At 36.5% G+C, this 26,642-nt stretch overlaps 3 protein-coding genes across 6 annotated transcripts in view; 2 read left to right on the top strand and 1 right to left on the bottom strand.

Moving 5' to 3' along the window:
* Positions 1-859: 859 nt before the first annotated feature.
* Positions 860-10,196, top strand: LOC106132651 (probable peptidoglycan muropeptide transporter SLC46). 4 transcript variants are annotated; one of them, XM_060949482.1, is made up of 8 exons: positions 860-994; positions 1,145-1,308; positions 1,925-2,185; positions 2,820-2,994; positions 5,530-5,707; positions 7,107-7,485; positions 7,629-7,869; positions 8,464-10,196. In XM_060949482.1, the coding sequence occupies exons 2-8, from the start codon at positions 1,146-1,148 to the stop codon at positions 8,576-8,578; spliced, it is 1,512 nt and encodes a 503-aa protein (XP_060805465.1). In that variant the 5' UTR covers positions 860-994; position 1,145; the 3' UTR covers positions 8,579-10,196. The 4 variants fall into 4 exon arrangements, with proteins under 4 accessions (XP_060805465.1, XP_060805463.1, XP_060805466.1 ...); XM_060949480.1 differs by having other exon boundaries at positions 1,133-1,308; XM_060949483.1 differs by having other exon boundaries at positions 924-941.
* A 2,044-nt stretch (positions 10,197-12,240) lies between these two features.
* On the bottom strand, positions 12,241-21,805 carry LOC106132649 (ATP-dependent RNA helicase vasa). Its single transcript, XM_013332117.2, has 14 exons — positions 21,649-21,805; positions 21,218-21,250; positions 20,739-20,850; positions 19,938-20,072; positions 18,786-19,021; positions 18,266-18,451; positions 18,046-18,132; positions 17,785-17,922; positions 17,115-17,291; positions 16,464-16,659; positions 14,052-14,249; positions 13,642-13,772; positions 13,399-13,524; positions 12,241-13,025 (listed from the first exon to the last, which is right to left on the bottom strand). The coding sequence occupies exons 2-14, from the start codon at positions 21,245-21,247 to the stop codon at positions 12,966-12,968; spliced, it is 1,812 nt and encodes a 603-aa protein (XP_013187571.2). The 5' UTR covers positions 21,248-21,250; positions 21,649-21,805; the 3' UTR covers positions 12,241-12,965.
* A 176-nt stretch (positions 21,806-21,981) lies between these two features.
* LOC106132730 (tyrosine-protein kinase hopscotch) overlaps positions 21,982-26,642 on the top strand; it is a 37,264-nt gene continuing 32,603 nt past the window's right edge. The window contains exon 1 of the mRNA XM_013332246.2: positions 21,982-22,529. Coding sequence (XP_013187700.1) covers positions 22,287-22,529 — 243 coding nt within the window. The 5' untranslated portion in view covers positions 21,982-22,286. The remainder of the gene's footprint in view (positions 22,530-26,642) is intronic.

Genomic DNA, 26,642 nt, shown 5'->3' with positions numbered 1-26,642 from the left:
TATGAACAGTATAATGTCAATTTCGCACCAGCTAGAGCTAGATTGACATTATTATGCCATGCGAGATACACAGCCAACCATCGAAAATAGTTAAAGGCCACGTTCAGCTAATTCGACTTCATGATGGGATTGAGATTCAAATAGTGACAGGTTGCTAGCCCATCGCCTACAGGAAAAATCATCGCCTACAACAAAGTTTATAAGTCTTTCTGTTAGTCGCTTTTTACGACAGCCATGGAAAAGATAATTGAGTTTTATCTATACTAATATTATAAAGCTGAAGAGTTTGTTTGTTTGAACGCGTTAATCTCAGGAACTACTGGTTCGAATTGAAAAATTATTTTTGTGTTGAATAGACCATTTATCGAGGAAGGCTTTAGGCTATACCTATAACATCACTATTAGCAGAAAAGAAAAAATGGAAAATGTCAAAAATAACGGGGAAAATTATTGATCATTGAGGCCTTCAATGATGCCCAAAATAACTATTCCACGCGGAGGAAGTCGCGGGCACAGCTAGTTATTAATATAAAATAGGTGGTGTTCCTATTCTAAAGTGCCTGTATTTCTGGTCATTAGTATTTTACGGAAAAGAATATTTAGGACTTAGATGGGTCAATCACTGGGTAGGTACAGTTTCGTATTTATACTACTGAAGTCAATAGAAATGCAGGGGAGTTATCCTCTCCAGACACTTGTTCTTTCATGTTATATATTTTTATTTTTTAGTCATTAGAAATGGAGACCTCAGAATCAGTCGAATTATTTTTAAAGAACGTTTAGGTACAAGTTCTAAGCATATTTATGTTTTATATCTGTCAATGTCAGTCAAGTCAACTGTCTTCGTGGTAAAAAAGACGAGCAGGAAAATACAGCAGAAAAATATGTAATGGAAAAAGTTTTTTTTGGCGCTCGCTCGTCTTAGTTGTTTTTGCCGAAATGTGATATCACATTTTTTTTCATATTGGTTATCAATGAAGTTGAAGTGATATAAGTAATTAATTTGTTTTACTTTGTCTTACTATAATTAAACTTACTATTTAAATAAACAACAAGCGGTCACTAGTTTACGTTCAAAACTTTTCAAACAGTTTTGCAGTGCATCGGTTTCATTGCATTATTTTTATTTTAGGAGAATTTTCAGAATGACTGGAACCATAATGGAAAGTTCTGAAACTATGGCATCGGCAGAACAGGCCACAGAAAGAAGAGCGAGCACAAATGCAATCAGTGAATCCTCTGAGAGATCAATAAGTATTATTTTAGAATTCATTTTATTTTTGATCATGGTGGCCTCCACACTGTCATGTAAGTATTATTATCTATATAAAATACTTAAATAATCATCATGCAATTAAATGAAAGCTACAACCACCTCTTAACTAATTAAGTATAAAGAGAAAAGATTTTTTATTTTTGTAACGAATAAACTCAAAAACCCCTGAACCAATTTTGATGAGATTTCGTACATAGACAGAATAGACATTTAGGAATAGCATAGGTTTTTTGGAAATTCCAACAGGAGCGAAGTCCCACCCAAACTTAGGTTTATAATAATTAGAAAATTACGAAAAATAATCAAATTTAATGTAGTAAAGTTATTCAGTAAGTAAATGCTTTGTTGTTCACTAAAGGAGTACATTACAAATATAAAACTGTAGTACAATACATAAGCGGGCTTAGTAAGACATAATTTTATGCACAAATGCAAAAGTCTGTCTATTAGCTGTGAAAACAGCTAAACTACTGGAGAAATTTTATGAATTTTTGTATGAATATTGTTAATTATTTGAGGTTACTACATCAACCTTTTCAACTTTACATGGTAGTGAAGCCCAACACAAAAGTTTTACAAAATTTTGTAAAGATAAAAAAATTCTTGCACAAGTAATAATGCCTACATTTCTGTAATTCTTTTTTTTAGCAACGGCAATAAGTAATATTGTCTTGTACCGTACCTGTGTCCATTCCCTGCACCACAGTGTAGAGGAATGTCGCCCATTCCTGTCTCCAGATAAGTCTAATGAGACGAAGGACTTGGAAATAGAAGTACAGAGATACTTTACTTATGTATCTACTGTGACAACTATCATAGATTCTTTAGGGCCAGCATTATTGTGCTTATTCTTAGGAGTCTGGTCTAATACATATGGAAGAAAACCTTTGATAGTATGGCCTTTATTTGGTAAGTTTAATTGTTTTTTTTTTTATAAATATAGTTTTTCTATATATATATATATATATATATATATTATATATGTATAACTGAATAATAATAATCTTTATGAGTAAATTTATATTGTATTCTAAATTGTTATCAATTATGAAGATTGCCATCACATACTTATTGGTCTAGAATCTTGAATAATGATTCTCAGAAAATGGCTTGGATTGCCAGTATAATAGTATATGTGTCGTAGTTAACTGGTTAAAACAGCAAATAAATATATTAAAAGGCGGTTTTTGAATCAGCTGTAGGGTTGAACATTTTGAGCACTTCAAATTTTCAATGAATAAGCTAGACGTATTTGTTGACATGGTTATATTACCTATTTGGCTGTGATATATTCAGGACAAATAATTTATGAAGTACCATGTAAGATTCCGAAAACTGAGTCATTGTAAATATATAGTATATAGTACTGAAGACTAAGAGACTGCTTTTGTTGTTTAAATGAAGGTGCTTGAAAATAGGTGTCTGATGGTTGAGAAAGCAGTAATTAATGTTATTCACAGAAACAAATGACACTAAAACATAACTACTGGAGGAATTTGATGAAAAAGTATTGTCAATAAAATATACAGACATCAAATTTTAGGTAAATCCTTGTCAGCAATACTGACTGTCATATATGGCATGATGGATGGCTTGGGCCCTTGGTGGACCATAGTGATGATCATTCCTAGTGCAGTATCCGGCAGTCTAAGTGTATTGATTGCCGGAATCTACTGCAGTTTAAGTGATATGACTACTGAAAAATCTCGTTCTATCAGGTACTTAACAGCATATGTTCATATCAACATGGCTTGGTGATTGGAGTGTATCATCCATTTGCTTTTGTATGTTGCATATGTCACTGATAAATGTTATCAATTTATTATGTAATCTAAAAAAGGCAGTATTTTGGTATGTTCACGGTTTATGATAATTTATTCCAAGGATTCTATACTGTTCAAGTTACAAAATTGAAATGAAATTACTAAAATCAATTAAGGATTACCTAATATAGGTATTTCCTATTACTACAGCTTTACTAGAAAAAGACTAAAAAAAATTACCACAAATACCTCTAATATTTATGAATGAACATCATGATTTAATAAAGAAGCTAATCCATATAACGGTTCCAAATAACAATCAAAACTGCGGCTGGGTTCAAGCATAAAGATGCATGATATCAAAAACTTTTACCTAAATAGGGGCGCCTGTTTGATATCCATCTACATATCCACATAGATTTGATACTGTTCCATGAAAAGCCGATTGATTGATAGAATAAAAACATGAAGACCAGCGTTGTGGTTACCACCGCAACATTATGCTGAGAGGAAGCCTTTTTGATATTCACAAAAACGCACAAATTGTAAAATCCTGTTACTTAGTATAGTTAAGTTTGTGATATCAAATAAAATATTTTGAAAATTTTCATTTTTAGTCCTTTTGTGTGTTTGACTCATCATGCAAAATCATAAATGCTAACGCACAAAATTTAATGCGGCTTCGCAACTTGCTCACGGATGGCGACTGTGAGTGATTACTGTTTAACATCATCATAATTCTGGTTTTGACGTTAATCCCGGTTGCGTCTTTTGGAGTGGAGCTCGGGGTCCTCCTGCAAGCCCGTTCCTGGAGTGGGTAGTTAGGTTAGTTACTTCAGAACTTTGCATGACAAACTTATCCATAATAAATCATATTTTTATCATTCTTTTGCCTGAATGTGCCAGGTTCTCCCACGATGTGTTCCCTCAAAACCGCTACGAGTAAAACAATAAAACATGTGTGACTCATGTTTATGTTTTTTAGCAATAAATGTATAAGTATTAATGAGTCAACGGATATTTAATCGGGCAGATAAGGTTATCAACTCATAATTTTGGTACACTTGCCTGTGGTGAATTTACTGGTACCCTTTTTGTCCTCTGCCATTGTGTAAAAGTTAACAGTACACACCGTTTGTGTTTGTTGTTTGTAAATAGAGGTCATCATCATCCTGGTGCCCCTCGCCAATACTCGTAAATGATACAGGCTTTTAATGACTAGGAAATAAATGAATAAAATCTTTAAAAATCAGTTTTTTTTTATTAAACAATCAGTCAAACCCACCGATGTGAATTTACACATCACGTCCATATTACTATTATAAATACTAAACTCTGTTACGCACGGTGTTCACCCTGGATTATTTTGTATGAATATAGTTAATTATCCGTATGAGACTATAAGTAAGAGGTGAAACATGTGCTACTTTTTACTGGACATTCCAACGGGAATGGGAAATACCGTATTTTCAATTCAACGCGCGCGAGCTGCGGGTAAACTTCGGGCAGATACAATCATGAATTTATCCCTTTAGGGGCAATGCTGCCAGCCTTCTGGGCACACTCCCGCAAGTTGATGCTATGCAGGGACTGTACGATTTGTAGATTAAATTTTAGTTTGTAATCATCTTTTTTTCTTTGTTTTTTATAAATAGTTTTAATTAATTTATATTGAGAAAATCTACTATGTATATTATATTCCCTGATCCTCCTTATTGTACCTTAATAAACTTCGTATACTTTAAGGGTAAACAGAGCTAACATTATTGAAACCACTCAGGCCATATTCAGCTCTATGGCATAATGATGAAATTGAGATTCAAATAGTGTACAGTTCGTCGCAATAATAAATGTACCTGTACATATAATAAAATCATAAACGAGTTGTCTGTACATTGAATATTTTTCGAAAAAAAGTATTATGCATCATTTGTATAGGTACTGAGGCAGAAACAATAGGTAGTTATTTGTCAGATTTTTGGAAACCGTAGCCTGCAAAGACGTTATTGTAAATTTATATGATAAAATTAAACACGATGTTTAAAAATATGCATGATTTTGGTTATATCCTAGGGTATATATTTTGTTTTCATTTTGTCTCTACTATTGCAAAATTTTAAAATGTCGCTAATGTCAGATATGTCGCTTCATGTAAAATAAAAACCTCACTTGCCCATCGATCATGGTCACAAGCGCATCTATGGTGCTTCTTCAACGACGCAACGAGGACTAACGCCAGGAGAATGGTCATGACTAGGTATTGCAAATTAAGGTACAAGTTAAATCGCTACTTCCCAACTATCCCTACTATTATAATAATGCGAAAGTAACTGTTTGCTTGTCTGTTTCACTTTCACGTTTAATCCAAAGAACCGATTTTATTGAAATTTGGTACAGTGATAGAGTTGACCCTGAGGAAGAACGTAGTCGCGGGCAAAAGCTAGTAACAAAACAAAGTTATCTATATTTGCTTGTTGTTTTTTTTTTCAGAATGATGACAATGCAAATTGCCGTATCTGTCGGAAGCGTGGTCGGTTCGCTGGTCAGCCCGCATCTACTGAAATCAGTGGGCAACGTATATGTGCTTCTGATAGCTGCAACACTTAACGTTATAAATTATGCTACAACTAATATATGGCTCCAAGAGTCGCTGGTGGGAGCCATTCCGGTCAGTATACGTTAATTCAACTATCTAGCTTCGGCAACATGGCACGCGCGACGCCGTTTTTATCGCGCGAATAATTATCCTTGCATCACTTTTTATTATGACTTGAAAGAGGAGTCCGCAGATTTTGAGCGTGATTTCGAGTTATTTCGTCAGAAATATGTAGACGGGTGGACTCCTTAAATTTTTTTTATATTGATCATGGTATAAAAGTTTTTAAAGTTTTCAGTCGGCCTAAATAACACTAAACTGACGTGGTATATTTGATGTATGTTGTTATAGCCGAAAAGGAAGTTTTATTTTATTCTTCCGGAAAACATTCTGCAGTTGAATGTAAGCTCATTCATCACACAAGAACAAATTAAATATCAAAAACACCAAAGACGCGGGCAACAGCTAGTTTTACAAAGTAGAATAATATCAATCTTTAGTTTAGTTAGTTTTACTGGCAAAAAAGAAATAGGAACAAATAGTACCTATTTCCTCAATCAGATTTGTTTCCCCTTGTATTCAACTCAAAAATTATTTTCCACAATACGGAGACGCGCAGAACCCTAAAAAATAAAGGAAAGTATTACTTCTCTGATTTCCCATGTTATGTAAACACGAGACACACGAAAAATTAATCTAATCTAAAAAAATTAAGAACCTGATAATGATAAGTGATAATACTTATGTGCGTCATGTATTAACCTTTTCACTGTTTTTGTTGATGGATGAGTCAGTCAGTCACCTTTTCCTTAACATTTAGTTTCGATGTTATGATTCACTGTCACTTTTAGATTTGAAATGATAACAATTTAGTTTTTGTTATTGTTTTGTATCCTACTGAAATACTTGATTAACTTAGTATGACAAAAAAGATATGAAGTGTATACTAGTACTGTAAAGCTTAGTGTACTTATGGGCTATCCATAAATTATGTCACATGTTAAGGGAGGGAGGGGGTGTGAGACATTGTGTGACAAGGGGGTGGGAGGGGTCCTTAATTAGCTTTCCTTTAAGTTCCTTTTGAAAAGTAAGAACTAATAAAAGAAACTCATAACAGTGGACCTCCGGTAATCCGACGAACATTATGCAGGACAGTGTCGGACTATTGAATTTGTCGGATTATAGAGCACTGCCTAAGACTGTGGTCCAGATTTTTTTTACAAAAGACTACCTTTTAAACTGACAAATTATATATCCAATGATAAGATTCTAGGTTTAAACTAAGTAAAAGGGCCGGATTATCGGGGGTCCACTGTATTAAAGTACCTACCTAGCAGTATAGCACGGTCCCCCAAGTGACGTATTTCTTAAAACGTACCTTTGGTACTTAAAGATTCAGTTTCTTTTATTATTTCTACGCACTTATTTGCAACCCTCCTCAGGTATTACAAAACAACTGGTTTTTTTTCAGGGATCACTGTCATCAGTATTCGACTTTGCATTAGTAAAAGAGATGGTAACAGAATGTTTCAAACGCCGCCCAAATAATATGAGGGCTCAGATACTTTTGTTGACTGCTGCCAATAGTTTGAGTATTTTTGTACTATATGGCCTGGGAGGCTTAGCATACATGTACACTAGGAGGAAATTGCATTGGGCTTTGAAAGATTTTAACCAATATTCGGCCATCAATGTGCTTATAGTTTTTATTGGATCTTATGTAGGTGTAGCCATCATCCAAAAGAGGTTAAAACTGAGTGACCTGTCTGTCTCAGTATTATCATTCGCGTCTGCTACTGCAGATTACGCAATAAAGTCATTTGCTGTTGTCTCTTGGCACATGTATCTCGGTACGTATAAGTACAGATTGATTTTTAACAGTAATCTTATGATTGCTCATTTAGAAATTTACCTTCTGAATCAAAGTTTTTCTCAAAATGGTAAAATTCAGTCACTTCATAATGTTATTAATATTGTTTTTTTTTCTTTGCAGGATCAGCCGTATCACTGTTCGGCAGCCTCTCAGGTCCGCTCATCAGGTCTTTCTTTACGAAGATTCTGCCTGTCGAAGAAATTGCTCAAGTGTTTGCGCTGCTGAGTGCTATTGAAGGAATTGTTCCTTTGATATCGCCCGCAATGTACAATGCATTGTACAATGTAACATTGTCATCTTTCCCTGGGGCTATTATGCTATTGACAAGTTTTATAAACGGCATCTGCATGATTTTGCTGATGTAAGTATATGAGATAATAATATGACGTTCTGTCGTGGGCAGAATAACCTTATAAATGGGGTAGAAAGGGGTAATTTGGTAATGTATATTAATAATGGCAAGAGTCGTAGAAAAAAATGTAGAATTTTTTTGTGTAGATTCCATACATCTTCATGTAGGTAAGTAAATAAAGTGGCGGTAGTTTTTTTAAGATATTTGTGAGTGTGAACTCAAAGTTGGTATTCGCAACTACGGAACCCTACAATACTCGTGCCCCGACATGCACTTGGCCGGTTTTTTTACTCTATAATTATTTTCATTTACGACTCTGAGATTCAAGATTCCAAGTTCCACTTTACTCGATAAAACAAATAAAAAAGACATTTGTTGAAAAAAACAATATGGAATCTAATAAATTTTCGTCATAAAATACCTAACTAATTCTATATATAAAGTATTTAGACAGGCTATGTAGCGCAGCGGTATTCTGCTAGCCTCTAACTCTAACAAAGCCCCGGGTTCGATCCCCGGTCAGGTCACTTTTTAGTCCTTCCCCAACGCCAATGTAGATAAAATATAAATGATAAATATAAGTAGTACATATTATTTTTTCAGAATCGTTATATACCTAAGATGGGAATCGCCGATGATATCTTATCAGTCAGTTAACTCTACCGATGCCGTTGACAATGAAGAAGATGAAAATATTTCAGGATTGGGACCAGTATAATCTATATTATTTAAAAAGCGAAAGTCAATATGTTTTTTTAATTGAAAACTGAATTTACTTTTAAGTGCGAAAAGCGCATGGACTTATGAGCAGAAAAGCCAGTTAAATAGTGAGGCTTGCACGAGCCATCTTAGACCACCATATTGCATACATGTAATTCTACCTACCATCAGAGCGATTGAGGTCAAAAACAAAACGCCGTCTGCACCACTAGTTCCATGAAGGTATTTTACCTAGCATAATTAGGCGCACCATTTATGACACCAGAACAAGCACTTTCCTGATATTCCCAAGGAGTCCTGGCCAGGTCTTAAATATACACATATGTGGCAGTCCAAGCATAAAGGTACCACTTGGGTGGTATTGAGTTAAGGCCATATTTGGATAGTTAAATAGTTGGTTGATCATATGGAATAAAAAAAAATTAATCATAATAACATTTATTGGAATAAAAAATTTTCAAAGTTCACACTTACAAAAATCAAATTGTTGGGAAACAGGCATTGAAAGTTTAAGCTGTATTATCTAAAGATCTAGTTGTCAGTTACATAGATTATAATTTATTATTTTAGAGCAATATGTTAAGTATAAAATGAATTAGTTAATGTTATGGAAACATTATCGAATAAAAAAATAGAAGCTTAAAACTAACTTTATAATAAGTTTAGTAAAAGAGCCCAGTTGAATACAATAAAATTTTTAACTGTAATAGCTAGAGATCTAGTTGTCAGTTACATAGATTCTTATTTATTACACCAAATAAACTGACTTTGAACCCTGTCAAAAAATATAATGGCCCTATCTGTTGAGAGCTATGTGGTAAATGAACTTGCTGAGCAAAATCAAAAGAGTATTTTTTTTTGACAAACTGCGCAAAGGTCAGTTTTCGGTTTCTGCACAACAACATTTGGGCAAAATGTTTCCCAGAGGTCGTACCAAGTACTCCTACCAACAGGAATATTATTCAGTGAAATTAGTGAATCACAATATGTTTTATAAACGTATGATTTGGTCATACTGCAAGGAAGTATTACTAGATCAGAATTATATCGGTGACCTGGTAGACGGCCAAGTAAAACTAAACCTTATCATTGGAGTACTGTTTTATATAATTAACTGCATCAGCTCTGGTTTGTAAATTATAACAATTGTAAGGAGCTTTTCGTGACTTATGGACATTTGGCGCGACACCATTAGTCAAAAAATCTCTATTATAAAATATCGCTGTTGACAGTAGATGTCTTTGTGGTTGGTTAAACATCGACATTAGTTGTTATTTAACTCATTATCATTATAGAATTCAATTTCAATCATTCAATTTAAAGAGTGTTGATAACTGGTCCCTTTTCACTAAACATATAATTGCAATTTTCTCACGTTGTGTTCGTTATTTACAGACGATTATTATACGAAAATGTAGCCCATTGCATGTTGCATTAAAATCCATTAAAATCGCATAATGCCAATTTTCCACCTTTTTTCACAAAATCTCAAATATCTCGGAAACTAGAAAGTGCTCAGTGGGCCCTTTTCGCTTGGACGGCCACATATCTTTAGCCTATGTAAGTGTTCTTTTATATTTTAATAAAAAATATGTGATATAAAACTAAACAATAAATCTTTGCTAAGAATTTTTATTTTTATTAAAAAAGTCTACCTTCATACTATATTTAAAAAAGTAAACAAATTATTCTTAAATGCGAAAGTAAGTCTGTCTGTTTCCTACGCTTTCACGTCTAAACCACTAAACTTTGTGATAAAATTTGGTATGGACATAGGATGGAAAAGGCATAGGAAATTGAATTGAATTTGTATGCTGATTATCAAAACGAAATGGTGCTGGATAATTAGTAAATAACATCTGTAAATGTGATGAAAGTTTGAAAAAGTGCACCCAGGAGTTACTGAGATTTTCACACTATACCTACCTATAATATGATTCTGCTAGGATGATATGAAACATTAGACCAGCATAAAAATCTCAGACCCGATTGAAAGTAATTAGTATTTAATGGAAGGTAAATGTTTATGAATTTAATATATTAAATTAGTGCATTGTAAGACTCCGGCGAAATCCAAGATTCTGCTGGGGTGAAGTTTTTACAATTGCTGGATCTCCTAATCGGCATGACGTATAGATTTAATTATTTTTATATGAGCTATTGTTAATTTGTGCAGAAGTTTTGAATATATACATAATTTAAGAAAAAAATTGTTTTCAAGAATCAAAAACAAAACGTGGAATTAGGTTTTTGGCTACTGTTCTTCCAAGAGACAATTGTTTGTTGGATTAATTTATGTGTTACCATATTTGGATTTTTATTAACACTACTAAAAGTCGCAAATGGAAAGATGTAGTCCATGCCTACTCGTCCAGAAAAGAGGCGTGATACTTACATACATATGTCGTAAAGCCCACTCGGGATATGTATGAGTAACTAGTCGATGCACAGAACACAATTACACGTACAAGCAAGGTGAAATCACGCATGCTTTCCATGCTGATTTGCCCTTCGCGTCATACAGTCATTGTGTGCGACTATGCATTTACCAGTGTTACAACCTGTTCATATAGCAGTAGCGTTATTGTACTACATTACAATAACACTACTGCAAATTTTGGTCAATTATCATATAACCGCTTTCTACGAGTCTTCCGAAAATGGTCGGGTTATCGTGATAATTTACTTACCGTTGCATTTTTATTTCGATAACACAAACTACAAAGGGTCGAGTCCGCGAACGTTGATAGAAGATATTTCCATCTTCTCTCTTCAGAAGTTCAACGTTCATAAAAAGGACAATGGATAATTTGGTTTTCTTATATTTATTACATACCTACAATCACATCTTCGAGATTTATCCCAGCGAAATGAAAGTGTATTGGCTATCCATGCCATGCTTCGGGGACTGATATTAGATTCTGATAAGAGGAAATTGGTTGAAATGTAAATAAGTTCAAGTTGTATTTTCAGCAATTCAAGTAAGTCATACCGAGTTCGTTTACATAGTTTATATTTTAAAAATAAAACATATACTTATTTGTGTTGGGATTTTATTACGTAATTATTCTTACAAAATTATGTAAAGTAACAAACAAATAAGTTTTTCGTACATAAAAACAATATTGAATGTGGAAAAAATGCCTGCCAATTCGTTTTCCCCATTCAAAATAAAGTATACAGAGTAATCACAAAATGTAGCAGAATATAAGGCTTCTCACCAAATTGGATCAGTCCGTCAATCAATTAGTCCACTATGTTTTACGATAATGCCGCGTTTTAGCTGCGAACTCGAATAAAACTAGCAAAACAGTGTTATAATTAACTCTATAAAGAATTTGTGTACTTCCCATGTAGTTATGTCCATTAACGGCTATTTGCACTAAATAATATCTATGGCAAATCAATGCAAACGAAATGTTTACAAAAAACTTATAATAATCATCACAGTATAATGTACATAGTAGTATATATATCTAGTGATTGTAAATGTTGAAAGGCACTACAGCCTTGTTATTATGTATGTCTAAATGAGTAGCAAATGCAACAACAAAGTAAATGAAGAAAATTATAATGAGATTCAAAGCAGCTCAGTTTAAAATATATGAAACAAATCAAAATGAAATATGAAGCGCGATTTATGTTTTTGTCTGACTGATGTTATGAAATACTACAATTTATCAATTATTTAAAATTTTACTGAGCAACTTTTACATTTAACATCACAGATTTATATTTATTTCTGAAGGTAGACTTTGTCATAATCCTTCATATCACCAAACACTGGTCGTTAGAAAAAAAAATAACATGAAAAGAAAATTACTTATTAAATTCTTAAAACAAATAACAAAGTACGAGAACTAACCCTAAATTGTAAGTACAACAAGTATGCACATAACATAATCAAAGGAACTTATGCATGACAGAAAAGCATGTCGTAAATTAGGCTTTGAACTTAAAAAAATGTTAGTAAACTATTTTTATTTTTAATCGAAGATCCTACCCCAAGATATACTGATTCTTAATCAGATGAAATAACATTTAACAAATAAGGTTTTTTCTTTATTTATATAATGTAGTTCTTTGAACTTTGTAAATATTTGGTAAAATAACTAGATAATATCTGACTAGAATCAGTATCAATGGAGGACAGTGGAACAAGGTACATAGAGTTAATGCTAAAATACTTGTCAATTAATTACAGTCTTGTTGTGAGGGGTCATCCCATGTCATAATATTAACAATGCAATTCAAATTGTCCGATCAACATAATGTGTAATATTTTTCTTATTTTCGCGCCAAATCACTTCAAAAACTTACAGCATAAGCACCATTGATTGATACACGCACTAGTTGCCTTTACTTCACTTCCACTTGTATTAACTTTACCATTCTTCCTCGGGCTCGCCGCCTTGCTCCACTGGTGCAGAAGCGTTGTTGAAGTTCTGAAAACAATATTATAATTTTGATTCATCTGAAATAAACATTAAGTATAATAATACCTACATACTTGTTCTAATGATTTACCTCAAAGCTTTCTGTTCTCTTTGGTAGCATGAATAAAAATATTTAAGTTAGTAAATTAATACAGGTAATGCATAATCTAACTACATCAACCTAAAGATCAATCGTTAATCGATCGAATTACTTTCTCTTAAAATATGTCGAAAATATTGTAACTTTCATAGGCCACATAGAACATAAAACATTACATATGAGAAATATTATTTAACGTTATCCAATTTTAGCTATGGGATTTTATTATTAGGGCCTGATATAATATGTTGTAACAGTAAAAGAGTTACAGAAATTACTCACCCTAATATCGCTGCCACCATATTTATTACCCTTATACGTCGCCGTGCCGCCGCCTTGTAAGAAGTCTGGTACTTCTTGGTTAGCCTGCCGTAGTATCTTAGCTAAATCTGCAGCAAGAGCGAAATCCTATAAAAATAAAAATTAAAACATGATTTGCATTTCATTTGAAAAATATCTCATACATTTTTTTGACTTACTAATTAATAAAACATACAGTTTTGTTAAAAGTGAAAATATTCATACCTGGTCTGTATCATAGAATGAAACCGCTTTTCCCCTGTTGCCCACACGACCGGTCCTGCCGATTCGATGCACATACTCGTCTATGCTCTTTGGCAAGTCATAGTTGACAACAATGTCAACATTTTTTATATCTGTAATTAGAAATTAAGAAATGGGATATTTGTTTCTTGGACAGTTTCAATGCCCGCAACTACGCTCATGACCATACCAACGTTCGTTAGACTTCGATTGTAACATTCCTTATCGTTTCGACTCTCAAAGCCATAGTAAGGAGTCTTATATACGTTATACAGCTTCAATTAGAAAGGTTCGTCTTTTGACCCATGAAAGCCAGTTACAAGTCGTTACGTGCGTATAACTTGTATTATTTATAAATATAGTCAAACTTCAGAATAGTATTTATTAATTACCTAATCCCCTAGCAGCCACGGCCGTAGCGACCAGAATGCAGTGCCGCCCGCTCTTGAAGTTGTGCAGCGCCTCCTCCCGCTCTCGCTGCATGCGGTCGCCGTGTATGGACGACGTCAGCATCTGTTGCTCCGACAGCATCGCCGCTATGAAGTCCGCGTTGCGTTTCGTCTCCACGAACACTAGGATTCGCTTTCCGTCTGCGAAAATTGATATGTTTACTAGTTTACCGTCCTGGCGAATGTTCAGCTCAAAGAGTGCCGTAAATGGTAGGGCTCACAAGAAGAGTTATGATGTGGCTAAAACGAAAGAAGTATGCAGAGATCCTGGCAAGTTGAAAGATGTAGTCTCTGCCTACCTCTCCGGGGAAGAGGCGTGATTTTATGTATGTATGTAATCAAAACAAATATGGCCTTCTAGACTTTTAGGAAATATTGGCTCTGCATGGAAGGAAAATGAAGTAACCAGAGGCATCACAAGGGCTTAAATCGAGAAACATGTATGTTTGTTAAACTTATCTATTTATATATAGACTTCAAGACTGTTACACAATGGGAAATTATATGTAACGGTGAAGGTATTTCTCAGAAATATAAGTTCAATGAACACTTGAAAATATTTAAGTATTGAAAAAAATATAAGTTGGCTACAATATTGTAAAGAAACTCGCAAAAAACTTGTCTGGAGGCAAAATTTATAATAGCCTTGGTTAGTTAATTCATTGTCAGATCAGGTTTTGGAAACATACTATTAACAGATTCAAGGTCAAGCTTCAGCAAAAAAAATACGGCACCGCACCTTCAATAAATGCGTATCATAGATTTTATAGGTATATTAACCTTTAAGTACCGACGTGCTATTTTAGTTACTTAAGTACCGACGTGAGGTCTGCTAGACCACCAGAGCTTTAATAAAGAAATCTTTTATGTTTATTAATATTATATGTAAATAAATATTTCTAGGAATTCTATATGTATTTAGTTATTGAATATATGAAAAAAAAATTAGTAGTACAACCATTTATTATTAATAATTTAACTACTAAATTACAGTCTCAAATTCTTTGGACGAAAAACGTTACTTTTATCTTACTAATTATTATTAATCAAAAAACTATAAAAACATTTCAAATGTCCTTTTTTCTTAAAGATAAATAATCACATAAGCAAAATAATATATAAAATTATATGCTAAAGACAATTTTCTTGTAAATAACAAGGCACCAAATGGTAGGAACTATCAAAGTTTACAAACACTCTTTGCAAACAGGTTTGCTGCATTGTAGGCACACATTTTTCTTACAAGAGTCACATTTGTAAGGTTGTGACAGAGTTTTCTGGTGTGACTACCCTCTTCTTCATTAACTGTTACATTTTTTGGTGTTGCTGACCCAAGAACCCTTTTTATCGACAAACGTAACTCTCTTGGTAGATGTTTATTTAGACAGCGGCGCTGCATTTTTGGAACGACTAGAGATCTTGCTAGTACTTTCAAGAAGACAGATCTGTCTTCTATTTTTTATGCTCGGTGAAATTGTACAAAATACCTGCATTTATGGCGCTTAGGTCTAACATTCGGAAAAATATTGCCAACCTTGTTTTTTGACCAACGCTGTGTTCGCCGACTAGTATTATAAATGGAAATAACCCCACCCTTTGTGGAATTATAGTAAGATATAATTTACGGTTTATTATTTTCTTCATTTAATTGTTCGTTGTGATGCATAGATGAAAGGGTTTTCGGGTCAATTTCATCACAGTCGGATTCTGAACTCTCATTTAGCCATTCCGTTAAAAATTCTGCATGGTCTTTATTTTGAGGCCTTGTTTGGTAAGTTTTCTTCATGGGAGGAGCACTTTTATTTTCGCTAGTGGTTGCTCATTTTATGCCCGAAGTACCTGGCTTATCCATTTTTATAAGCAACTGTATAAAAAAGAAAAAAACTATATTATCTGACAAAAGTCATATTCAAAAAAAGTTACACAAGTACAGACGAGTGGTCTGACAGACCACTCGCGATCTTATAAAGCCATTAACTCACCTGAACCTCTTGCGCCGACATAGCCACTCTCCATGAACGATGCCGGGCGACTGACCGAGGGGTAGAGAGAAGCACGGGGAGATACGTATTCGCTAACCTATGTATCTAGACTTCCTGACCTACGAGAGTGTCTGTCAGACCACACGTCGGTACTTAAAGGTTAAAGGTTATTATAATGTTAGAAAGAAAAACTTCACCAGCATAGGTAACGATAGGCGCCTGGTTACACGCAGGGTCCGTTTGTAAGTAATAAGGGGAATCTAACCCGTATTGGATGGATCAGTTGCCTGAATATATAGGTTTCCTCACAATGTAGCTCACCAGTAAAAGCATCGCGATTAAACTATGTATATGATTGTAAAACTCTACTTACTATTCTCTTCAATAAGAGTCTTTAACGTGTTCTGCTTTTCATACTTGGTAACTTGGTGGAACACCTGATCTACGTCTGTACTGGCGCCGCCCACTATGCCCACGGCCACGAACAAGTAGTTGTTGAGGAAACGACCGGCTAAATGTTGGATGTCTTCAGGGAATGTGGCAGAGAACATCAGAGTTTGTCTTTTGTCCTGTTAAAAATAAAACATGAAGAACTAATGTCAGTTTTAAATAACATTTGTAAAAAAGACAACCACCTCCAATCGATACCCTCCTTGTTTGAAGTCAGTTAAATATCTAAAACATCCCAAGTGTAACAAACGCTTTCCAGAAAACTGCATCGGTTCAGCGAAACGAGAGATAATCGCGGACAAACATATATGCATACATACAGGTCAAACTTAAACCACCTATTTTTTTAAGGCGGCCAAAAAACTTATTACTTGACCAAAGAGGTTGTTGAGGAATACCAGCCAAATGCTAAATGTCTTTAGGAAATTAGGGGACAGGCTTTTTATTTTACTGTTTCATGGAGCAGTAACATTTAGTTCTTATAACATGGGTCTCTTATTTTGACCTGACCTTCCGCAATTTGACACGCAAATTTATATTACGAAAATAACATTAAAACATTACGAAAACTTACACTAGGCACCATGGTGGGGTGGTCCATCATCTTCTCTACACTGGGCATGAAACCCATGTCCAACATTCTATCGGCCTCGTCCAGTACTACGAAGCGGACACTGTCGAACGAAACGCGACCGCGGTCCACGAAGTCATGAAGGCGACCCGGTGTGGCCACGAGAATGTGGCATCCTCTCTTTTGATTAAAAAAAATACCAAATTTATAAAGAAAAAAATAAGAATACATATATACATTACATAGAACTCCCCAAGAATGTCGTAAGAGGCAAGCAGGGAAATAAGCACTTTCATTTAGTCCAACTACCACCAGTTACTTCTGGTATCCTAGCTTGTACTCCAGGACCGTGGTCAGGAGGCCTACTAATTCCTTTATGACAATTATTTCAACAGGACTCATGCTGGTTGTACCAAATTCTGAACAGTATCTCTTGTAAGGTAACAGTACAACAATATGTTGCAACATACAAATACTGTGATTATAATGTTAGAAAGAAAAACTTCACCAGCATAGGTAACGATAGGCGCCTGGTTACACGCAGGGTCCGTTTGCAAGTAATAAGGGGAATCTAACCCGTATTGGATGGATCAGTTGCCTGAATATATAGGTTTCCTCACAATGTAGCTCACCAGTAAAAGCATCGCGATTAAACGAATATACAAATACTCACAGCAATACTATCCCCTTGATGTCTCACGGCTGTGCCGCCGTAGGCAACGGCGATTTTCAAAATGGAGCCATAAGAGAATTTCCTAGCTTCATTGAATATTTGCAGAGTCAATTCTCGCGTAGGCGATACTATTATGACCTGAAAAAAAAAAAACAGATTTTACGTTACTTTTCGCCTTACATAATTTAAAATTTTTTACCCATTAGCCAGTGTGTACAACACATGAACGCTTCAACAAAAATATTTATGTTACTTTCATACCTGAGGCTGTGCACATCCATTGGGTCCAACTATTAGTTCCTTCTGGTCTTGAAGAAGACTATTTATTATTGGCAGCAAAAATGCAGCCTGAAACAAAAAAAAATACTTATTTATGTATATATTAATGTGCAGTAAGGTTCTTGGCAGGAGGAAGATGATATCAATTTTCGAAGACTAAAATGGAGAAAAATAAAACAGACTAAAAATTCAAACGTCTTACAGTTTTGCCAGATCCCGTCTGTGCGCATCCCATGAGGTCCCGGCCCGACATGATGATGGGGATGGCGTGTTTCTGGATAGGCGTGGGTTTCTTGTAGCCGGACTTCAGGATGTTGTCCAAAACGTACTTCCGCAGGTCCGCTGTCTCGAAGCTGTCTATAGCTCGCGGGGGGTTCTCGCCGCTCACCTGTGAAAAAAATAACAGCAAATTGTTTATATGCATGAAGGGCAGAGGTATATGTAATTTGTACTAGATGGGTTGGTTTGGTGATGTCAGCATCCTTACAACATCACCAAAAGTATTCCGAATTAGTAACATTTTGCTACAATACTGGATTATTAAAGGTTTAGCCTTATCTTAGGTACCCCACAAAGAGATGCATATATATTCCTTTCCTTGGTCATGAAAATGTAATTTTTTTTAGGAAAATATTTTCTCTGTACATGTTAGGGGAAAAAAAAGATGGGATACATAAATAAGCGAGCATGAAATGAATAGACTAGGAAGCATTGCAAATTACCTTGACAGCTATACAATCAAACTTATCAAAGTTGATTCCCGAGCTGATGGTGCTGCTAAAGATCTCGCCCTCGTCCTGCGTAGGCTCCGGCGGGACGTAGGTGACGGGCGGTTTCTTGGAGTCGCCGTCCTCGGCGGGCTCGCCGTCGCCGCCCGCGCCCGCGCCGCGCCCCCCGCGCCCGCGCCCGCCGCGCCCGCGCCCGCGCTCTCCACGCTCGCCTCTCTGATCTCCGTCATCTACAGAAAATATTAAACTAAAAAATACCATCTTACATACCACAGTACATCACAAACTTATAAAATTTTTGTGTATAATAAAACTAGCGACCCGCCCCGGCTTCGCACGGGTGCAAAATTATAAATGTTATTATACATAAAAACCTTCCTCTTGAATCACTCTACCTGTTATAAAAAACCGCTTCAAAATCCGTTGCGTAATTTTAAAGATTTAAGCATACAGACAAACAGACTAAAATAGCGACTTTGTTTTATACTATGTAGTGAAGAAGAAAAAATCCTTAAGAATCAGGAAGTTGGACTCCTATATGTATGAAAAAAGGTTTGGTTAGCAAAGAAACAAATATTGTGTAGATATACCACCTTCTTTTCTTCCTGTGCAATTGTTTATTAATCAAGAGAAGGCTTGATTCTTCTAAACAATAAGCTAGCCACAGAAACCTGTCACTATTAGAGTAACAATACCATCATAAATATGTTCAACTTAACATACAAACAACACTGATTCCTGAATGATGATACATCATAATGCACAATATTAATCTATGCAAAACATCAAAAAAATAAATTTGTTCAAAATAATCACTTTGTTAGTTTCCATCTGTAGAATAGAAAAAAAACCCTACTAAGAAAGGGACAACTGTCTTTGTACAATAACACAAATCAATGGACAGTTCTATTAAGTAACCATATGTTTAACAAAATTAAACAAAACAAAATTTTATGTTCAAAGTAAGCAGCAGCAGCCTAAAATGTTGAAGGTACTATTGATTCCTTACACAACAACACAAAACAAAGGCTGGCCAAACATGTGTTTTTGAAAAAAAAAATATTTATGACTAAAGTGTGCTGTATAATTTAAGTATTCAGTTTAGTAAAAAAAGTCCAAAAAAAAAGGAGTAATGTTTCCACTTACCACCATAAGATTCAAAGTCGCCCCGGTCTCTGCCTCCCCCGCGTGCCCCGCGACCTCCGCCTCGCCCGCGGCCGCCGCCCCGTCCGCCGCGCCCGCGCCGCTCTCCAAACCCATTGGTTTCCGGCTTGTCAAACTCTGAAAGATTAATGGCATTTTCATGTGCTTCAGCTCAGCTATAACACCACCAGGAAAAGGACCTTTACATCCTACTACTATTATAAAGGCGAAAGTTTGTATGGATGTTTGTTACTCTTTCACGCAAAAACTACTGAACCAATTACCATGAAATTTGGTATGTAGGTAGCTGAAGACCCAGAATAACACATAGGCTACTTTTTATCCCAGAGTTCCCGCGGGATTGATAGGGTTTCCATGCGGACGAAGTCGGGGCGGCCTCTAGTATGCTGATATGTGGCAGACTGATAAGCCAAGACAACAAATTTTGGTTGACTGGATGAAATGCCAATCGGGATAAGTCATATTCTTTAAAATCCAATGATTGTTTTGTATATTTTTTGTTAGTTAACAAACAAACATGTAAAACTACTTCATATATCATAAAGATTTGTTTGTAAAGGGAAAATTAATATTATAATATTATATAAACAACAAAGTAACCAAGGTCAACCATTTAATAAAATTGAAAATTATACATTAAACACTCACTAACATTTCATTAAAATCTACTAGCAGATGGTACCTAAAAGAAAGTATAGCTTGTACTTTCTTTTAGGTACCATCTGCTGTTAGTCAAAGGAAAGAAATTCAGCAAATATAATCAAAAATACTTGATAAAATTACCATTATCATCACTGAAGGATGTGAATCCTCGACCACGCGACAAGCTGTGGCCCTCATCTACTTCATTGTTGCCAAAATTATTGGCATATGATGTGACAGGTGGTACAATCAACTGGAATAAAAGGTTAAATTATATATGTGAAAGTTTATAATGATGAAGACCTACTGGACAGATTTGGACAAAACTTAGTACATGATTAGAAATAGGTATATTACTATGGTACAACAAACATTTTTATTCTAAATTTATCATGGGAGCAAAGCCCCACGGCTCAGCTAATTTGTTTAGGTAGGTACCTTTTTTGGGGACAGCCAATCTTTGATTTGTTTTATATCTATTTTTAAAGAGAATTTTTATATTGAGAACAAATCACATTCCCTGGAATATGTCTAGTTGACAATGCTCCAGAGTCCCAAGTAAGTACCTATACTTTTGGTCTTATTAGATATTTACTAAGTCCGGCAAGAAGTAAACTTACCTCAGAACCATCATCCCATTCATCATCCATGATCTGAAAATAAAAGGTACCTTTATTGTGATTAGCTAGAAAAAAAATTGTATCAATTCTTGCGATTTTTTAAAGTTTAAATATGTATTGTGGAAGCTAAGGCTTTATTTGTTTTTTGTTTAAAAACCTACTTAGTTACCAGAGTTACTTGAAATAAACATTAATTTTAATTTACAAAGTTTTACGTTTCGGTAAAGTATACATTAAATAATAATTGAATACCTATCTTAGTTAAAAGTAATTGATGAAAAAATATAATTCTCATAGTAAAATCCAAATTGTAAAACACCGGCAACATGCAAGCTTTGCAAACTTCCTACAAACACGTGTATGTCAATGATATTTTTTTAAAGTAAAGAAGTTAAATTACTTACCCATCTTTCATTTACTAATTAACTTACCTTGTGTGGTTATTACAATATGTTTTCAAAAAAAAATATAAGTTTGACAATAATGGCGTCGGAAATCGGGCAAAATCAGCGGCGCAAAGGTACCTAATGAGAATGAGAGCCGATCAGACAATAGAAAAAAAAAGGAGTACCAATACCAACACGAAAGTTCACACGTCCAATGAAACAAGTTCTTTTATTTGTTGGTAGTAGTCATATCCGGTATGAAGTTAACGACGGCCCGGAAGAAAGGTCTTGTCTTTGGTTATCTTTTTACCTTGGTCGTTGACACACAAATTGCAAGTGAGTAGATTCCTTTAGCGTACTGCAGTGCATTCTCTTTGGTGTAGTATCGAGGTCTTGACGCTCTATGCGTGTCATCATACAGACATTTTAAAAAATTGTCCTATGGTTGCTGTTGTGTTGTGGGTCGCGATAAGAACTACATTGGTTTATAAATAAACATTTTATTGAATCAATATACGCTATAATCGTAATATAAATGAAAAAAGTAACGCTTAAAAATTGACGACACTGATGTGATGTGAATTGTGAAAAATTACATAGATTATGTACTAAAACATGTGTTAATAATATCTGTGTTCAAGTTGGTAGATCAGATTCAAGCTTGATAAAAAATCAAGCTTACGATGGCATCGGACAATGAAAATGTTTCGGTTTCGGTCGTAACAGACAATAACCCTGTTATTATAAACTGCTCTAACAAACGTACAGCTGAGGAATTGTGCATTTATTTGTGTAATAAATACAACATACCGCCCTTGACGCGATCATTGTTTGCGTTGAGAGTTAGAGGCACAAATTATTTCCTCAAAGATAACAGCGATGTCCTATCAAGTAGTAGGGATTATGAATTACGGATTCGTTTCATGGTAAGTAAAAGCTATAGCAGTTGCCAAGCCATACATTGTTTATTTACAAAATGTTTTGCTGTCAAGCTATCATCAATTTGCTCCAACACAATTCTAGATGTCTAAAAATTTTAATAATGCAGGTTTGAGGCGTTTTCTTGCATGATACTTGTTATTTTACTTAAGGTCCTATTTCCCCTAGCTGGGGCAGAGGGCATCCACAGTGCGTCGCCATCCCGCTCGGTCTTGAGCTTCGCGTTTTATTTCGCTCCAAGTCTTCCCTATATTCTTCACCTCTGCGATGATTGTCCGCCGCCAGGTCTGTTTAGGGCGGCCACGTTTACGCTTTCCTTGGGGATTCCAGTCTAGGGCTTGCCTCGGTATGTGTTCGGGGTCAGTAATGTTTCTCAGGCCAGTAAACACCGAGAATACGGCGAAGACAGCGGTTAATGACGACTTGGAGACGGTGCGAGATGTCTTTAGTGACCTTCCATGTCTCACACCCATACAGCAAAACGGTTTTCACATTGGACCGGAATATTTTGAGCTTAACTCTCCTAGTCAGTTTCCGTGATTGCCATACAGGACGGAGCTGTGCGAAGGTTGCTCTTGCCTTGGCGATTCTCGAAGTGATGTCCTCTTCGGTCCCTCCAGTTTCCGACACTACGCTACCGAGGTAGGTGAACTTGTGGACTCTCCACAACCTCTGTGCCGATAAGCAATGGTAGCCGATAGCCAGTTGTCCCGCACCTCATTTCCTGGGTCTTCCTGATATTCACTTTTAGTCCAACCTTCAAAGCCTCTCGTCGTAGGTCGTCCAGCTTGGCCTGCATGTCGGCGCGTGTGTGACTCAACAGGCATAGATCATCGGCATAGTCCAAGTCTTCTAAGATATTGGAGAGGCCCCACTCTATGCCGCGGCGCTTGTTGTTGGTCGTGTCATGCATAATGCCATCGAGAACGACAAGGAAGAGGAGAGGCGAAAGAAGACATCCCTGCCGCACACCAGCATGAACAGGTATGTCCTCCGAGACGAGGCCGTTGTGGGTCACTCTACAAGAATAATTTCCGTAGAGGGCCCTTATCAAGTTCGTGATTTTCTCGGGGACTCCAATTTCACGTAGCCTGTTCCAGATACAACTCCTCAGCGTGTCGAAGGCTTTTTCGAAATCCACGAAGGTCAAATAAATTTCCCTCTGCCATTCTGATGCCTGTTCGAGGATAATGCGCAAGGTGTTGATCTGGTCCGTACACGATTGATTGGGCCGGAAACCAGCCTGCTCTTTGCGAAGGAGAGGTTCCATGGCCCTCGACAGTCTATCCAGGATGATTTTGCAAAGCACCTTAGATGGGATCGAAAGCAAAGTTATACCTCTCCAATTGCCACATTCACTGAGGTCTCCCTTCTTGGGCACGGTGATCAGTAGGCCTTTATTCCAGTCATCGGGTAACTCTTCGGCTAACCAGATATTCCGCAATAGGGGTGTCAGCGCGTTTGCAGCGGTTGGAACGTCGGCTTTAAGCATTTCCGCTGTGATAAAGTCGACTCCTGGGGCTTTACCATTCTTTAGTGACCGGATGGCATCGGTTACTTCCTCTCCAGTAGGTGGGGATACATCAATGTCTAGGTTTTGTGCGGGCAAGCTGACGGCAGGTATGATGGTGGCGACAGGGTCGTTCGGGACTTGGAAGATCTCCTCGAAGTGCTCACTCCAACGCTGAAGCTGTGCCTCCGATGTCACAACAAACCGGCCCTCTTTGTCTTTCAAAGGCTTTTTCCATCTCTGACTCCTGTTCCCGGCCAAGGCCTTTGTCGCCTTGTACATCTCCCTCAGATTACCGGAATCAGCAGCTCGTTGGGCGCAATCCGCAACACTATCCGCCCATACTCGCCGGTCGTGGCGGGTACTGCGGTAAATGTTCCTGCGTACCTGTCTGTATTGCTGCCTCAGATCTTCACTTGCTGCCTCATCGTGGGTATTCAGAATTTTCACGTGGAGTTTACGCCTTTCTTCCACCAGATTCTAGGTTTGCTGCGACATCCAATCTTCCCGTGTGTGTGTTTTGTGTCCTACAACGACGGAGCTGGTCTCTTCGTAGGCCATTTTAATGTGGTTCCACTCTGCGTTGACAGAAGAAGAGTCCATCTCGAGAGCGGAGAAGCGATTGCGCAGCTCTACCCTAATGGCGTCCTGTGTGTCTGGGTCCCGCAACTTGTTGACCTCAAATCGTTTGCCAGTCTCTCATACTTGTTATACTAGCTTATTATTAATATCATTTTGTAAATATTATTCATTTCAATATCATTCTCCAACGCACAATGATATTTTAGCACACATACTGTAAGATTGTTGGTCTATGCTACAAGTTTCAAACAAGTCTTATTTCAGGCACCATTATTTATTTGCAAAATATGTATCTATTTTAAGCAAATAATTTTAATGTAGTATCATAATAGTAGTAATAGAATAAGTATGTTAACCACATTCTAATTACAAGAACCATTTGATAAAAATAAGAAGTACTAAGTGATTAAGTAACTAATTCAGAAAATTGCTTGTGGGAGATTCTTATATTACTAAACATTTGTCTGAAGAAATAAAGGTTTACACTTTTCTTTTATGATTACATTTAATATAATTTATGTAAGCAGAAGATAAACTATTTTAAAATAACTGCCATAGTTTATTGTAATAATATTAGCAATAAGGAAGTTGATAATGTAAACATGTGTACAATAACATATAAATGCATTTAAGATGTCAAAATTACAATAGTGTTCTTATATGTTTTACTAACATTACAGTGTGCAAATGTTCTACCTGGGCCTGGCAGTAGAGGCATGGCCAGACATCTGTTCCCCAAGTAGTCTGCCATTTTCTGTAAGACATGGCTGTACCAGAATAGATGGCACTCCTGCATTTTGTCTGCTATGTCACAGACATGAAGGCTTTCCTGGATATGGGAGTTCCTCCATGGTCCTTCCATGATATTCCACACATGTTCATTTCAATGACACTTGCTTTGCTTGTGCCACTCCAGCACATGCCATGTCTCACTGCCATACAATAGGACAGCCCTAATGGTAGAATATAAAAAAATATAAAGACCTGCCCTATCAGTCTAACTGGCATGTTTGGGTCACAGACGACACCCGCCACCTCACGCAATTTTGCACATGCAAGCCTTGACATCGCAATCAATGCCCCTGGATGCATGGAGTACAGATCCCAAGTATTTAAAAGTGTCTGTAGGTTCGACAAGGTTATCACTTATGCGTGCAGGGGATCAGAATTACAGACCATGGACTCCGTTTTTGCCACATTTAGCTTCAGACTGCTGGTCGCACCAGTCTCCCCGTGTCTGAATCCGCCAGTGTGATATTATCAGCATACATGAGCAGCCATGGGGGCGGCTTATGGGTGCCTCTAATACCTTTAGAGAACTAATCCAATATCACACTGAACAAAAATCGACTGAGGACTGAACCTTGGTGAACTCCTACTGAGATGGGGAAGGGTTTAGCATCACCAATAGCAGTCCGGAATTAAGAACCGGTGTCCCGATACATGCTGCTACTACATCAGTATAGATTTCTGGAACCCTTTTAGACCTGTAATGTAGTGCCTACTAAGATCAGCGCTCGAGGAACACAGTCGAAGGCCTTCTCCTTATCCAGAAAGAGGAAATGAAGCAGCACGTTTTCGTTCTGTATTTCTCCATGATAATCCTTAGGGCAAAAACAAGGTCTATAGTTCCCAGACCATGGTGGAATCCATATTGAAATTCCGAGACTGCACACTCCTGTCGCATCCGGGAGTCAATTATTCGCTCGAAGAGCTTCATGCTGTGGTACGTGATCTTGATGCCGCGATAATGCTATACTCTTGCACTGATCCCTTTCCCCTGTAGACTGGAGTAATAATAGTCAGCCGCCACTGGTCAGGGATTTCCCCAGTGAAGAGTATCCGGTTGAATAAATTTGTTAAGATGCCCACATCAGGAGGAACCATTGCCCTCATTATCATATAATGGTTGTTAGTTCCGTCTGGCCCTGGCCACAGCTTTCTTAGCGACACGTTTTGCAACCCCTTTGCAACCCCGTTGCGGTCTACTGGAGATGTGGATGCTTGC

This window comes from Amyelois transitella, chromosome 19 (assembly GCF_032362555.1).
Source record: "Amyelois transitella isolate CPQ chromosome 19, ilAmyTran1.1, whole genome shotgun sequence".
In the NCBI taxonomy this organism is placed as follows: Eukaryota; Metazoa; Arthropoda; class Insecta; order Lepidoptera; family Pyralidae; genus Amyelois; species Amyelois transitella.
This window is presented reverse-complemented; position numbering and strand designations above follow the sequence as displayed.